Consider the following 12,745-nt stretch of genomic DNA (forward strand, 5'->3'; position numbering starts at 1 on the left):
TTCCCCACCACTGCCTACCTGCACTCACCTATCACCATCCCACCTGCCTTCCCGAGCCCCACCCCTCCTCTCTATTTATTTCAGAGCTCCCTTCCCCCTCCCTCATTTCTGAAGAAGGTTCCCGACCTGAAACGTCAGCCTTCCTGCTCCTCTGATGCTGCCTGGCCTGCTGTGTTCATCCAGCTCCACAGTGACTTTCAGAGGACTTTCCACCATAGAAAAATTTAACATGCCCAACCTTCGGGCAGCAATCTTGTCTCCTGTGCTAAATTGCTTTTGCATACTGGAACTTCATGCATTACGGTACTCCGCATTAAAGAAGTGGCCAAGTCAGTGTCTTAAAAGATCTATAACTGACCAAATCTCCATTAAGCAGTTGCTCAATTTTAATAAAATGGCTGAAGATACCAGATGGGAAGGCACCAGTTCGGACCACAATGAAATTCATCAGCATATGAATGATTCATCAGATTCAATTTCAGGATATTCAACCAACATTGTTGATCCTTCAGCTTAACTAGAATTAGCAACTATTACATTTTCAGTCCTATACTTGAACTGGTCCTGGTAGAGTTTGGAACAAGGTTGTAATAAATAAAGGGTAGAGTAGCACCAAGTCATTTTCCTCAAACTAGAGTAAGAAAAAGGTATAAAAGCACTGGAATTGGCATGAAAGGAACTTGATCACAAAGCTCTACTCAAGTCACTGCTTATATATTGCTAGGAACACCTCCAGCCTATTGAGGCTTGACATCTTATGTCTTTAGGAACAGCAGCCCTTAAAGCAAATTTACTGAAACTGAAAACTATCCAGGCAAATGAAGGGAACATTCCTCTCAGCAAATTGTAGTTCTATCACGTCAGGCACTATTATACAGTGCCCTCTGGAGGCATCTTCTTGCACTTTTTCTTAAATTATACCAATCATTTAAGGGTAAGGAGGAATGTTTATATTTGCTACTGACCTAAAATGAATAAATTGCACTGGGTATCATAGGACAACCCAGCATAACAAATCTGGTCTTTAATTGCATAGATCTAAGTCAATATTTTCAAATATAAGAGAAGTAACTTTTACATTTATTAAAACTCAAAGGTTATCGAATGTAAAACTTGCAAATCTGCTGGTTAGTTTAATATTTTTACTGGCTATGCAATTATGTTGATGAAAAGGTGATCCATATTGACTATTAAAGGACATCATGAAATGCATGCAAATAATTGTATGTTTTTCAATTCTGAATATTTGAACGGTAAGGGAGGGAAAGTGGATATCTTAAATATAACTTATATTTTCCTGATAAAAATGGCAGGATAGTCGGATTCTTTCAATCTGATTTGCACTTCTGCTCCTAAGTGAAAAACTCAAAGGAAGTACAATTCAAAATGTTGCCATGGATGCATTTACTTACCTAACATTTCCTGGGAAGGCATGGAGGAAGTGAGGTATTTTTAGGACAGGAGAAAGGGGATGACCAAGTTTGACAAAGTAGCATTTCCACTATTACAGATTATCTGTGGTGCCTTTTTTGTTTGTCACACCACCCAGATGATTGAAAATGTTTATAATACAGATTGCTACAGGTGCAGAGACTATCCAGCTAAGACTGGCTGATGTTCACATCCCAGGTCGAGGCACAAACTTTATACTGAAAGGGGTAAACTTGTGGCACAATGGTCGTGTCTCTGTATTTGGGCCAGTAGATCCAGGTTCAAGGTCCCACCGATCAACAGAGATGCATCATTACATGTCTGAACAAGTAGATTTAAAAAAACCTTTATTTTGAAAGGCTTGGAAAACTGATGTTGATTTCTGCCATTGCCATACTATTACTGTTGGCACCTTGTCTAACTAGTCTTTCAAAGTCTTTAAAACTGTTCAATGGTATCTCATACATTACATGAATATTTGGTAGTTGTATTCATGCGGCATAGATTAATCTGCGACCTTTGAATAGCTAGCTTTTAAATAAATATAAGTCAAATAAATCTCACCTCCTTTTGATCTGTGATACCATCAAGAAAAATCATCAAGAGATGTATTTTTTGGATGAAACAGTAACTCAAACTGGAACAAGTGGGGATACAAAAGTAGTCAGAACTCTCCAGAATAGCGGACTATCATATAACAAGCAAGAATCTAGGCCCGAATGTTCACTCCATAGTCAAGAGCCAGTAAAACATCTAGTTCTGCAAACCCAACTCAGAAGAAAGTGTACCAATCAGTTGGGGGCAGGTGATAATTGGAAATGTGTTTGCCATCCCCAGCAAGAGTTTGGAGGTAGCCAGATTGACTGCCGGTACTGAGATTAGCTGGTTTAAAAGCCTGTCTTGATGTCACGATCCTTCATGGCAAGCTGTTCAAAACAAAAAAGAAGAACAAAAACAACCTTCATCCCTCCCACAGACTCCCCACAGTAGCCCATGGCTACATTCACTACACTTATCTAGTTAGACAGGTTAAGACACAGTCTGATTAGTAGGCTAGCCCAACGTTTGTACACAAGAGTGGCCAACAATACAGACTCCAAGACAAAATGTTGCATGGAAGTTCAAAACTGCAACAAAATGGTGGGTACAACTTTTAAACAGTTTTGTTTCTATTCAAAATTTGATTTTAGCATATATATTTCAGCTATGAGTTAATGCTGCAGTCTTTGAGTAGTCTCATTACCACAAATTTTGTTTCTCTTCAGTTTTATCACACATCAGCCTAAAGCTTACAAAATTGTCAGCTTGTGGGCTTGTCAGAATCTGATGTTAGTGTTTAGCAGTATCCAGATCTCATTCTTTCTGTTGAGATGCAATTTATCAGTCACAAAAGACCTTCACACACAGACAAAACCATTTTTACACAAGTAACATGCCAATTAGATGACATTTGTCAAGCATGAAGTTCTGACTGAAAATGTCATATTGCCATAATGCAAGCTATTCAAGAAGAAACTGTAGGAAGTAACAACATGGGATCCATGCTTCTAAAGTTCTCAATTCTCTTTTATAAGCACCGAAAAAAAGTACTTGTATCTTATCATAATTGTGTGCACAGTTTCACAAAGAAATAACAGATGTTAAAAATAACTTACCAAACAGACTGGTTAATCTTCATACAGCCATAGATCCAAATACTTGGTTCCTGTCAATTCAAAAATCCAGATGCATTTGAGGTTGTGTCAAAGTAAATCAAAATGCAAATTGAGGTGTGAGTTAGTGAACTGGGACACAAACGTACAACCTAGGCCAGTCAAAGAAGTATATTTTGTTTTGTTGTAAAGGAATTTTAACAATGGTTTGTCAAAAATCAAACAGAATGCAAAGGTAAAAAGACCTTGCTGGGATTTATGTAGAGCTTCCCCAGAAGCAGTCAGGATGCGGGGCAGATAATAAATCAGGAGATAGAAAAGATATGTAAGAAAGGCACTGTTACAATAGCAATGGAGAACTTCAATATGCAGGTGGACTGAGAAAATCAGACTGGTAGCAGATCCCAAGAAAAGGAATTTGTGGAATGTTTACAAGATGGACTTTTGGAGCCATTTATGGTGGACCTCACTAGGGAACAGACAATTCTGGACGTGCAATGAGGCAGACTTTACGAGGGATCTTAAGGGGAAGGAACCCTAGGGGGCAGTGACCACAATATGATAGAATTCACCCTGCAGTTTGAGAATCAGATGTAACAGTGTTAAAATTTAGTAAAAATAACTACAATGACATGACGGAGGAGATATCCAGACTTGATTGGAAGGGCAGCCTAACAAGGAAGAAAGTGGAGCAGTAATGGCAAGAGTTTATGGGGGTAATTTGGGAGGCACAGCAGAAATTCATCCTTAGGAAGAAGAAACATGCTGAGGAGGGCAAAGCAACCACAGTTGACAAGGGAAGTCAGGGACAGCATACATAGAGAAGATTACAGGGAAATCAGAGGACTGGGAAGCCTTTAAAAATCAGCAGAGGACAACTAAAAAAACAATAAAGGAGGGGAGAAGATGAAATATGAGGTAAATTAGCTAGTAATATAAAAGGAAGTTTTTTTAAGATATCTAAAAAGTAAGAAAGAGGCAAGAGCGGACATTGGACCACTGGAAAATGAGGCTTGTAGTAACAGAGAACAAAGAAATCACAGAGGAACTGAACAGTGATACTTTGCATCAGTATCACAGTGGAAGACACCAGCAGAATGCCAGAACTTCAACGGAGTCAGGGTGAGTATGGTGGTCACCATTAAGGAGAAGGTGCTGGGGAAGCTGAAAAGTCTGAAGGTGGATAAATCACCTGGATCAGATGGACTACACCCCAGGGATCTGAAGGAGACGGATGAAGAGATTGTGGAGGCAATGGAGATGGTCTTTCAGGAATCACTGGAGTCAGGGAGGGTCACAGAGGAGTGGAAAATGGCTAATATAACATCCCTGTTTCAGAAGAGAGGGAGGTAGAAGACAGGAAATTATAGGCCAGTTAGTCTGACCCCAGTTGTTGGTAAGATTTTAAGAGTTCGTTATGAGGGATGAGATTGCTGAGTACTTGGAAGAGCATGGCAAAAGACGACGGAGTTAGCACAGCTTTGTCAAAGGGACAGTATGCCAGATAAATCTATTAGAATACTTTGAGGAAGTAACAAGCAAGTTAGACAAAGGAGAGCCAAGGGATGTGAACTATTTGGATTTCCAAAAGGCCTTCAACAAGGTGCCACACAGGAGACTGCTAAATAAAATAACAGCCCATGGTAGGGGCAAGGTACTGTCATGGATAGAGGTTTGGCTGACTGGCATAGAGTGGGGATCAGAGGATCTTTTTCTGCAGGGGTCAGTGTTATGAACACAACTATTCACATTACACATTTAACAACATGAATGAAGGAATTGAGGGCATTATTACTAAGTTGACAGATGAAACGAACAGAGGTGGAGGGACAGGTAATGTTACGGAAGTGGTGAGGCTGCAAAAGGACTTGGACAGGCTAAGAGAGTGGGGCAAAAAAGTGACAGATTGTAAAGTGTGAGGTTAAGTACTTTGGTAGGAAGGATAGAGGTGCAGACTATTTCTAAATGAGAAATGACTTTGGAAATCTGAAGCACAAAAAGTCAAGTTCAGGATTCTCTTCAAGTCAATATGCAGGGTCAGCTGGCAGTTAGGAAGACAAATACAATATTTGCATTCATTCATTCATAGGGGTACTAGACTACAACAGCAGGGATGTACTGCTGAGGCTATATAATGCTGTAGTCAGACTGCATTTGGAATATTGTGAGCAGTTTTAGGCTCCATATCTAAGGAAGGACATGTTGACATTGGAGGGGATACAGAAAAGGTATACAAGAATGAATCTGGGGCTAAAGGTCTTGTCATATGAGAAGCTGAGGTCTCTGGGTCTGCACTCAATGCAATTTAGAAAGATGAGAGTGGATCTCTATGAAACTTACAGAATATTAAAAGGCCTCAATAGAATGGACATGGAGATGTTTCCACGAGTAGGACAGACGAGAGCCCAAAGGCATAGCCTCAGAGTGAAGAGATGGCCATTTGGAACTGAGATGAAGAGGAATTTCTCAGTCAGAGGGTGGTGAAACGATGGAAATCATTGCGGCAGAAGGCTGTGGAGGCCAGCCACTGGATGTCTTTAAGGCAGAGATAGATAGGTGATCAAGGGTTAGGGACAGAAGGCAGGAAAATGGGATTAAGAAACATATCAGCCATGATCAAATGGTGGAGTGGACTCAGTAGGCTGAATGTCCTAATTCTGTTCCTGTATCTTATGGTCCTATGGAAATTGTTTCTCAATGGTTGAGATGCTTCCAATTTGTGATGCATAGGACACCCATTGTTCTTTCCAACAATATATCTAAAAATATTATTGTGATTTACTATATATGGTAATAAATGCTTAAGTAAAAGTTATTAATTACTACTGCAATATTTTGATTGAAAAGGCATATTTCCTTACCAAGTTAGTAGTTCGACAATATAAATTACTGTAGGGTTCCCCCTCACTTGGAAGCGGTAAAATAAAATATGTTGCCTTGGGTTCCCATGCTGAAAACTGAAACATATTTTTGGCAAATATGTAATTTCAAAATCGAAAGTTCATTCAGAATATATCAAGAAATTTTATATTAGCAGCAGCTTAAAAGTTTTATAAAGACAGTACCTCTGGACTGTTATAAGTCCAATTGTAAGTGTTAATTACACTCCACGTTGCAGATGAATCTAAAATAAACATAAGTGTTAAACATATTTTACATATTTAGGTAAATCATTAATTTTAAACAATGTATCACTTCAAACCTGAGAATGAGACCGAAGACTCAACATTATCCTCAGAGTGCTTTTCTGAATAGATGACAAAATGATGATGAAGAACAGATATCCTCTTCTCTAGATCTGATGTTATCTTAAAAACAAACCATCAATAAGTCCCAACTAAGGTTTTGAAAAATATAAATCATGACTTTGTTAATAATTTTATGACTGAACTACAATGATGCAGTATAATCTTATAATGTCAGTTTCATAGGCATGAAGAGTAGCGTAATTAAAATTCATTAGTTACTGAAGTAACAAAATCCTGGTAAATCCATAGCTGACATTATTCTCAACATGTCAGATCGATTGTAAGACCTTATTTTGTTGTGCAAATATTCCATCTAGGCTACACAAGAATCACGGCTCACACTCTCAAGACCCTACTACTATTTTTATATGACAGCTACGTCTAATTTGCAGAATGATTCAATGGCTTCCTGAGATGCAGAATAGAGAAATGAGGTGCCTGACCTTAGTGGGCAGATTGATGTAATCTGATCTATGATCTGGGACACATGACCAAAATTGCACCTAGGTTTGCTGCTCATCTTCATATTATTTTCATAGAATATTTTCATAGAATCACTACAGTGTCGAAACAGGCCCTTCAGCCCAACAAGTCCACACCGACCCTCAAAGGATCCCACCCAGACCCATACCCCTACAACCCACCTAAATCTACATATCCCTGAACACTATGGGCAACTTAGCATGGCCAATCCACCTTGCCTGCACACCTTTGGACTGTGGGAGGAAACTGGAGCACCCGGAGGAAACCCACGCAGACATGGGAAGAATGTGCAAACTCCACACAGACAGTCGCCTGAGGGTGGAATTGAACCCGGGTCCCTGGCGCTGTGAGGCAGCAGTGTTAACCACTGAGCCACAGTGCTGCAGTGGCTGCATTATCTATATCTTATGTGGATTTGGTTGATCTCTGCCCACTTGTCTTCGAAAGATCTCTGTTGATCTATAATGAGATGTTGGCTCTTTAACTACATGTGTCGCATGGATCCAGGTATTTGGATAGGTGGTTGATATCAGCTGAATGAATATCAATTGTAGCTTATATCAATATCAATTCAACAGCCTAGTTCTATTAACACCAGCCAAGGTGAACCTCATCCAGGCAATCACTGGAGGCAAGTCATAGGAGACACAGCCACGACATTTCGCAAAAGTGGCCGTAGGCTACTATAGACCCTACACACAGCCCTGGCAAAGTTTACGGTTTACCTGCAGAAGAAGCTGAATTATTTTTGAGCTGGCAAGAAGAGAAAGAAATTATCTTTTGAAGAAACATGTTGAGCTAATTCTGACATCATTCCCATCAGGGTAATTACATTTCTTAAAAAAAACTTTTAACCACCTGAATTTCCATGAATAATACCATCACAATTCCAACCTAGTAAAACCAATGAATTCTTTACAAACACTTTGATACTATAAACTAACCATTCCTATCCTATTGAATGGTATTAGATATCAGGAAACAATGACAAAGATACAGTGAACTGAATTTTTCTTCCCACTCCCACTGTCAGGATGATATGTGTGAATAGAAATAGAAAGATAGGCCAGATGAATGCATAGCTGAGGAGCTGGTGTAGGGGGCAGGGTTTTCAGTTCTTGGATCATTGGAATCTCTTCTGGGGTAGAGATGACTTGTACAAGAGGGACGGGTTGCACTTGAACCAGACGGGGTCCAATATCCTCACGGGGAGATTTGCAAGCGTTACCCAGGAGGGTTTAAACTAGTTTGGCGGCAGGGTGGGCCTCTGAATAAGAGAGGGGCCATTAAGAAGTCAGGGGAAAATACATTAGCCATTGAGAGCAAGTTTACTATTTAGGATAGCTGGGGGCACAGTAAAGGGAGGGAAAAGACTTCAGGTTTAAAGTACATTTATTTCAATGCATGAGGTCTGACTGGTAAGGCAGATGAATCAGAGCATGGATTGGCTTTGGGGACTGGGATATTATAGACATAACAGAAACATGGCTGAGAGAAGGGCAGGACTGGCAGCTCAATGTTCCAGGATACAGAAGCCACCGGTGTGACAGAAGTACAAGTAAGCAAGGAGGGGGAGTTGTCCTTTTGATAAGGGAGGACATAACAACAGTGTTTAGAGAGGATATTCTTAAGGGGTCATCAAATGAGGCCACATGGTTAGAACTTATAAACAAGGTTGGGACTGTATTAAAGACCTCCAAATAGCCAGCGGGATGGAGCAGATGTGTAGAGAGATTGCAGATACCTGAAGGAATAATACAGTAGTATTGGTTGGAGATTTTAGTTTCCCCTGTATTGACTGGGCCACCCAGAGTGTAAAAGACCCGGATGGTGTGGAATTTGTCAAATGTGTCCAAGAAAGTTTCCTAAATCAATACATAGAGGGTCCTACACGGGAGGCTGCAACTCTGGACCTCCTCTTAGGAAAAGAGGTCCGGAAAGTGACTGAAGTGTCAGTTGGAGAACACTTTGGGTCCAGTCACCATTACTCTCTTAGTTTTAATATAGTTAAGAAGTGCGATATCAAGAGTCCAGGGACAGAACGTCCCTGTTAGGATGAAGGGAAAAGCTGGCAAGTTTAGGGATTCCTGGCTAACGAGGGCTATTGAGGCTCTGGTCAGGAAAAGAAGGCAGCATACATTGGGTTTAAGCTATCGGGCTCAAGTGACTCTCTGGATGACTATAAAAAGTGTAGGAGCACAGTCAAGAGCAAAAAGAGAGTATGAAATGGATCTGGCAGATAAGGTTAAAGATAATCCCAAGAGGTTTTACAGCTATATTAAGAGTAAGAGGGTGGCTAGGGAGAGAATAGGTCCCCTTAAAGATCAGCATGGCCATCTTTGTGTGGAGCCACAGGAGATGGGGGAGATTTTTAATGAATATTTTTCCTCAGTGTTTACTGAGGAGAGAATCATGGTTGCTATGGAAATAAGGGAAACAAGTTGGGGATGTTTTGGACCGCATACACATTACCAGAGAGGTGGTGTTTGCAGCCTTAAAGCGCATTAAGGTGGCAAAATCCCCTGGGCCTGATCAAGTCCATCCTTGGACGTTGTGGGAGGCTAGGGAAGATTTTTACTTCATCTTTAGCCACTGGTGAAGTTCCAGAAGACAGCAAAGACAAGCCAGGGAACTACAGGCCAGTGAGCCTGACATCTGTGGTAGGCAAGTTATTGGAGAGGATACTGAGGGATCGGATCAACCAACATTTGGGTAGACAAGGTCTGATTAGGGATAGTCAGCATGGATTTGTGCGCCAGAAGTCATGTCTGACAAATCTTTTAGAGTTTTTCAAACAGGTAATCAAGAGGATGGATGAAGGTAGGGCACTGGATGTTGTCTGTATAGACTTTAGTAAGACCTTTGACAAGGTCCCATACGCAGGCTAGTCATGAAAATTAGGTCACATGGGATCCAGGGAGAGCTAGCTAATTGGATTCAAAATCGGCTCAATGGTAGGAAGCAGAGGGTGATGGGTTTTTTAATTCATTCACAGAATGAGGGCATTGCTGGCTAGACATCATTTATTACCCATCCCTAATTGCTCAGAGGGCAGTTAAGAGTCAACTGCATCACTGTGGGTCTGGAGTCACATGCAGGCTAGACCAGGTAAGGAAGGCAGTTTCCTTCCCTAAAGGACATTAGTGAACCAGATGGGTTTTTCCTCAACAATTGATAATGGATTCACGGTCATCATTAGATTCTCAATTACAGATACTCATTGAATTCAAACTCCACCATCTGCCGTGGCAGGATTTGAAACTGGGTCCCCTGAACATTAACTGGGTCTCTGGGTTAACAGTCCAACGGTAATACCGCTAGGCCATCGTCTCCCCAGTGGTTGATGGTTGTTGTTCGAATTGGAGGCCTGTGACTAGTGGTGTGCCACAGGGGATCAGTGCTCAGTGCTGGGACTTTTGTTATTTGTTCTTTACATAAATGATTTGGATGTGAATGTACACGGCATGTAAGTTTGCGGATGATACAAAATTAGGAGGTATCGTTGATAGCAAAGAAGGTTATCAAAAATTACAGACGCATCTTGATCAGATGGGGACGTGGACTGAGGATTGGCAAATGCAATTTAATGCAGATAAGTGTGAGGCGTTGCATTTTGGAAAGTCAAACCAAGGCAGGACATATACAGTAAATGGTAAGGTCCTGAGGAGTGCTGTGGAAGTGAGGGACCTAGGAGTACAAGTACATGGTTCATTGAAAGTGGTGTCACAGGTGGACAGGGTGATGAAGAAGGCATTTAGCATGCTGGCCTTCATCGGTCGAGGCACTGAGTATAGGAGTTGGAATGTTATGTTATATTTGTATAAGTCGTTGGTGAGGCTGCACTAGGAGTATTGTGCGTGATTTTGGTCACCCTGTTATAGGAAAAGCATTGTTATACTGGAAAGTATACAAAGAAGATTTACGAGGACGTTGTCAGGACTAGGAAGCCTGAGTTATAGAGAGAGGCTGGCCAGGATAGGACTTAATTCCTTGGAATGTAGGAGAAGGAGGGGTGATCTTATTGAGGTGTATAAAATCATGAGGGGCATAGATAGGCTGAATGCATTTAGTTTTTTTTTTCCCCCAGAGATGGGGAATTGAAAACTAGAGGGCATAGGTTTAAGGTGAGAGGGGATAGATTTAAGAAGGGCCTGAGGGGCAACTACTTCATGCAGAGAGTGGTGTGTATACGGAATGGGCTGCCAGAGAAAGTGGTTGAGGCAGGTACAATAGCAAAATTTTAAAAAACGTTTGGATAGGTACATGGATGAGAAGGGTTTAGAGGGATATGGACCAAATGCAGGCAATTGAAACCAGCTGAGAGGACACCGTGGTCAGCATGGACCAGTTTGGGCCGAAGTGCCTGTTTCCATGCTGTATTATTCCACAACACAATATGCAGATTGGGGAAGCCATACATGCTGGCCCAGAGGCCGATTTTTAAGGAAGTGGCTAATTAAGTGGCTGCTTCCAAGAACCCAGTTTAATGGGTGAACAGCAGGCCTCCCAGCATTCAAGGATCCACTGCAGAGATGGGCAGGCTGAAGCATGCAAGGAGATAAGTACCCAGTTGCTGGCTACCAATCAGGAATGTTACAGTTCCAGCAAGGTGAGGCCCTATGGGAATCAAGAGGACGCTCCCATCAAAATAATTGGCACTGTTGCAGGTGTGGCTAAAAGATCCAAATAGCTTGGAATCTCTGGCTTCGATTGCTGTGTGCTCTGTAGCTTAGAGGTCATCAGAGTTTCACAGACAGCATCCTAAACACCCTGGTCAATTTCATTACTTAGGTTTTTCAGACATTTCATTGGTTACTCACTGCACTCTGACAGATAATCATTCTTGTCATTTATATTTCTCCTTCAGGGTCCCACGGAGGTGGGAATGAGCCATGGAGGCAGCTGGACAGGATTCCCTATTGTTTTCGGATCACCTTACCTCCAGACATGCCACCACATGCAACTGAAACTTCAGTCCTCTCTTTTTCAAGTCTACCACTGAACAGCAAAACTACATAATTACAAAACATACTATTTTCTCTGCTGCAAAAGCTCATATCAACGTTACACTTTTTTTTCCACTTCCAGTAAATTATTTGGAACTTTATTCCACAGTTCTAAGTTGCCCTACGGAGACAATGTCTTTTTGATGCAAAATCAAACCAAGGACTTGACTACCATTCTAAATTAAAGCTTTGCCATTATGTTATAATCCTTTGAATAATATTTAACAATCATTTGACAGTATTCAAAAGGAAGGAAATTCTATTAGTTCTACTCTCTCAAATAACATGATCAAAAACTGGTTACAACCCAAATGTTGACTCAGAGTTTCATGGCTGCTTTACCCATAATGAAAATTATCTTGAGGAAGGTCTGTGATGGAGGCCAGGAACTTACCCACGAAAAATGGCAAAACACAAAAGAAGCAGAAAAGGAAATGGATAGTTTCGTTCAGTAAGGATAGGCACTGCTTTTAAACAAAATACATAGTAACAAATGTCTTGAAAATGCCTTAACAATTTTTCACAATAAATGGAGAACTAAGGAACAAGCTTTAAATGGCTCTATTTATACCATAAGGGTAATTATCTAGAGCTATGAAATTTATCAATAAAATTCATGTAACAATTATTAATTATGGAAAATAAATTACATAAAATTAAGTCTACCTGATTGGTCTGATCATCAACAAGATCAAAAAAAGCTCTAACAGTGGCCAGGACCAGTTCTTTACACCTGAGAAAACAAAGAAAATGCAGTAAAATCATGTATTGTGCTATACTTAGAACTCTAATCAGATTACAACTCATATCTCAAGAATACATCTTGCAAAGCAAAAGGCTTACAGTCCACAATACATTTATAGACAAAAGGCGAACAATTTAAAATAAGATTAAATACTTAAAATGGATTCACTTATTGATATAC

The 12,745-nt window shown here is 40.6% G+C and overlaps 1 protein-coding gene across 1 annotated transcript in view; it reads right to left on the reverse strand.

The window, feature by feature from the left end:
* Nucleotides 1-12,745, reverse strand: part of LOC109920949 (post-GPI attachment to proteins inositol deacylase 1) — a 59,679-nt gene that overhangs the window by 31,277 nt on the left and 15,657 nt on the right. Inside the window, exons 5-9 of the mRNA XM_048598727.1 lie at nucleotides 12,487-12,553; nucleotides 6,286-6,391; nucleotides 6,149-6,207; nucleotides 5,945-6,040; nucleotides 3,087-3,136 (exon numbers count right to left, since the gene is read on the reverse strand). Of these exons, the coding sequence (XP_048454684.1) occupies nucleotides 3,087-3,136; nucleotides 5,945-6,040; nucleotides 6,149-6,207; nucleotides 6,286-6,391; nucleotides 12,487-12,553 (378 nt within the window). The remainder of the gene's footprint in view (nucleotides 1-3,086; nucleotides 3,137-5,944; nucleotides 6,041-6,148; nucleotides 6,208-6,285; nucleotides 6,392-12,486; nucleotides 12,554-12,745) is intronic.

The sequence above is a fragment of the Rhincodon typus genome, chromosome 7 (genome assembly GCF_021869965.1).
Source record: "Rhincodon typus isolate 14 chromosome 7, sRhiTyp1.1, whole genome shotgun sequence".
Classification (NCBI taxonomy): Eukaryota; Metazoa; Chordata; class Chondrichthyes; order Orectolobiformes; family Rhincodontidae; genus Rhincodon; species Rhincodon typus.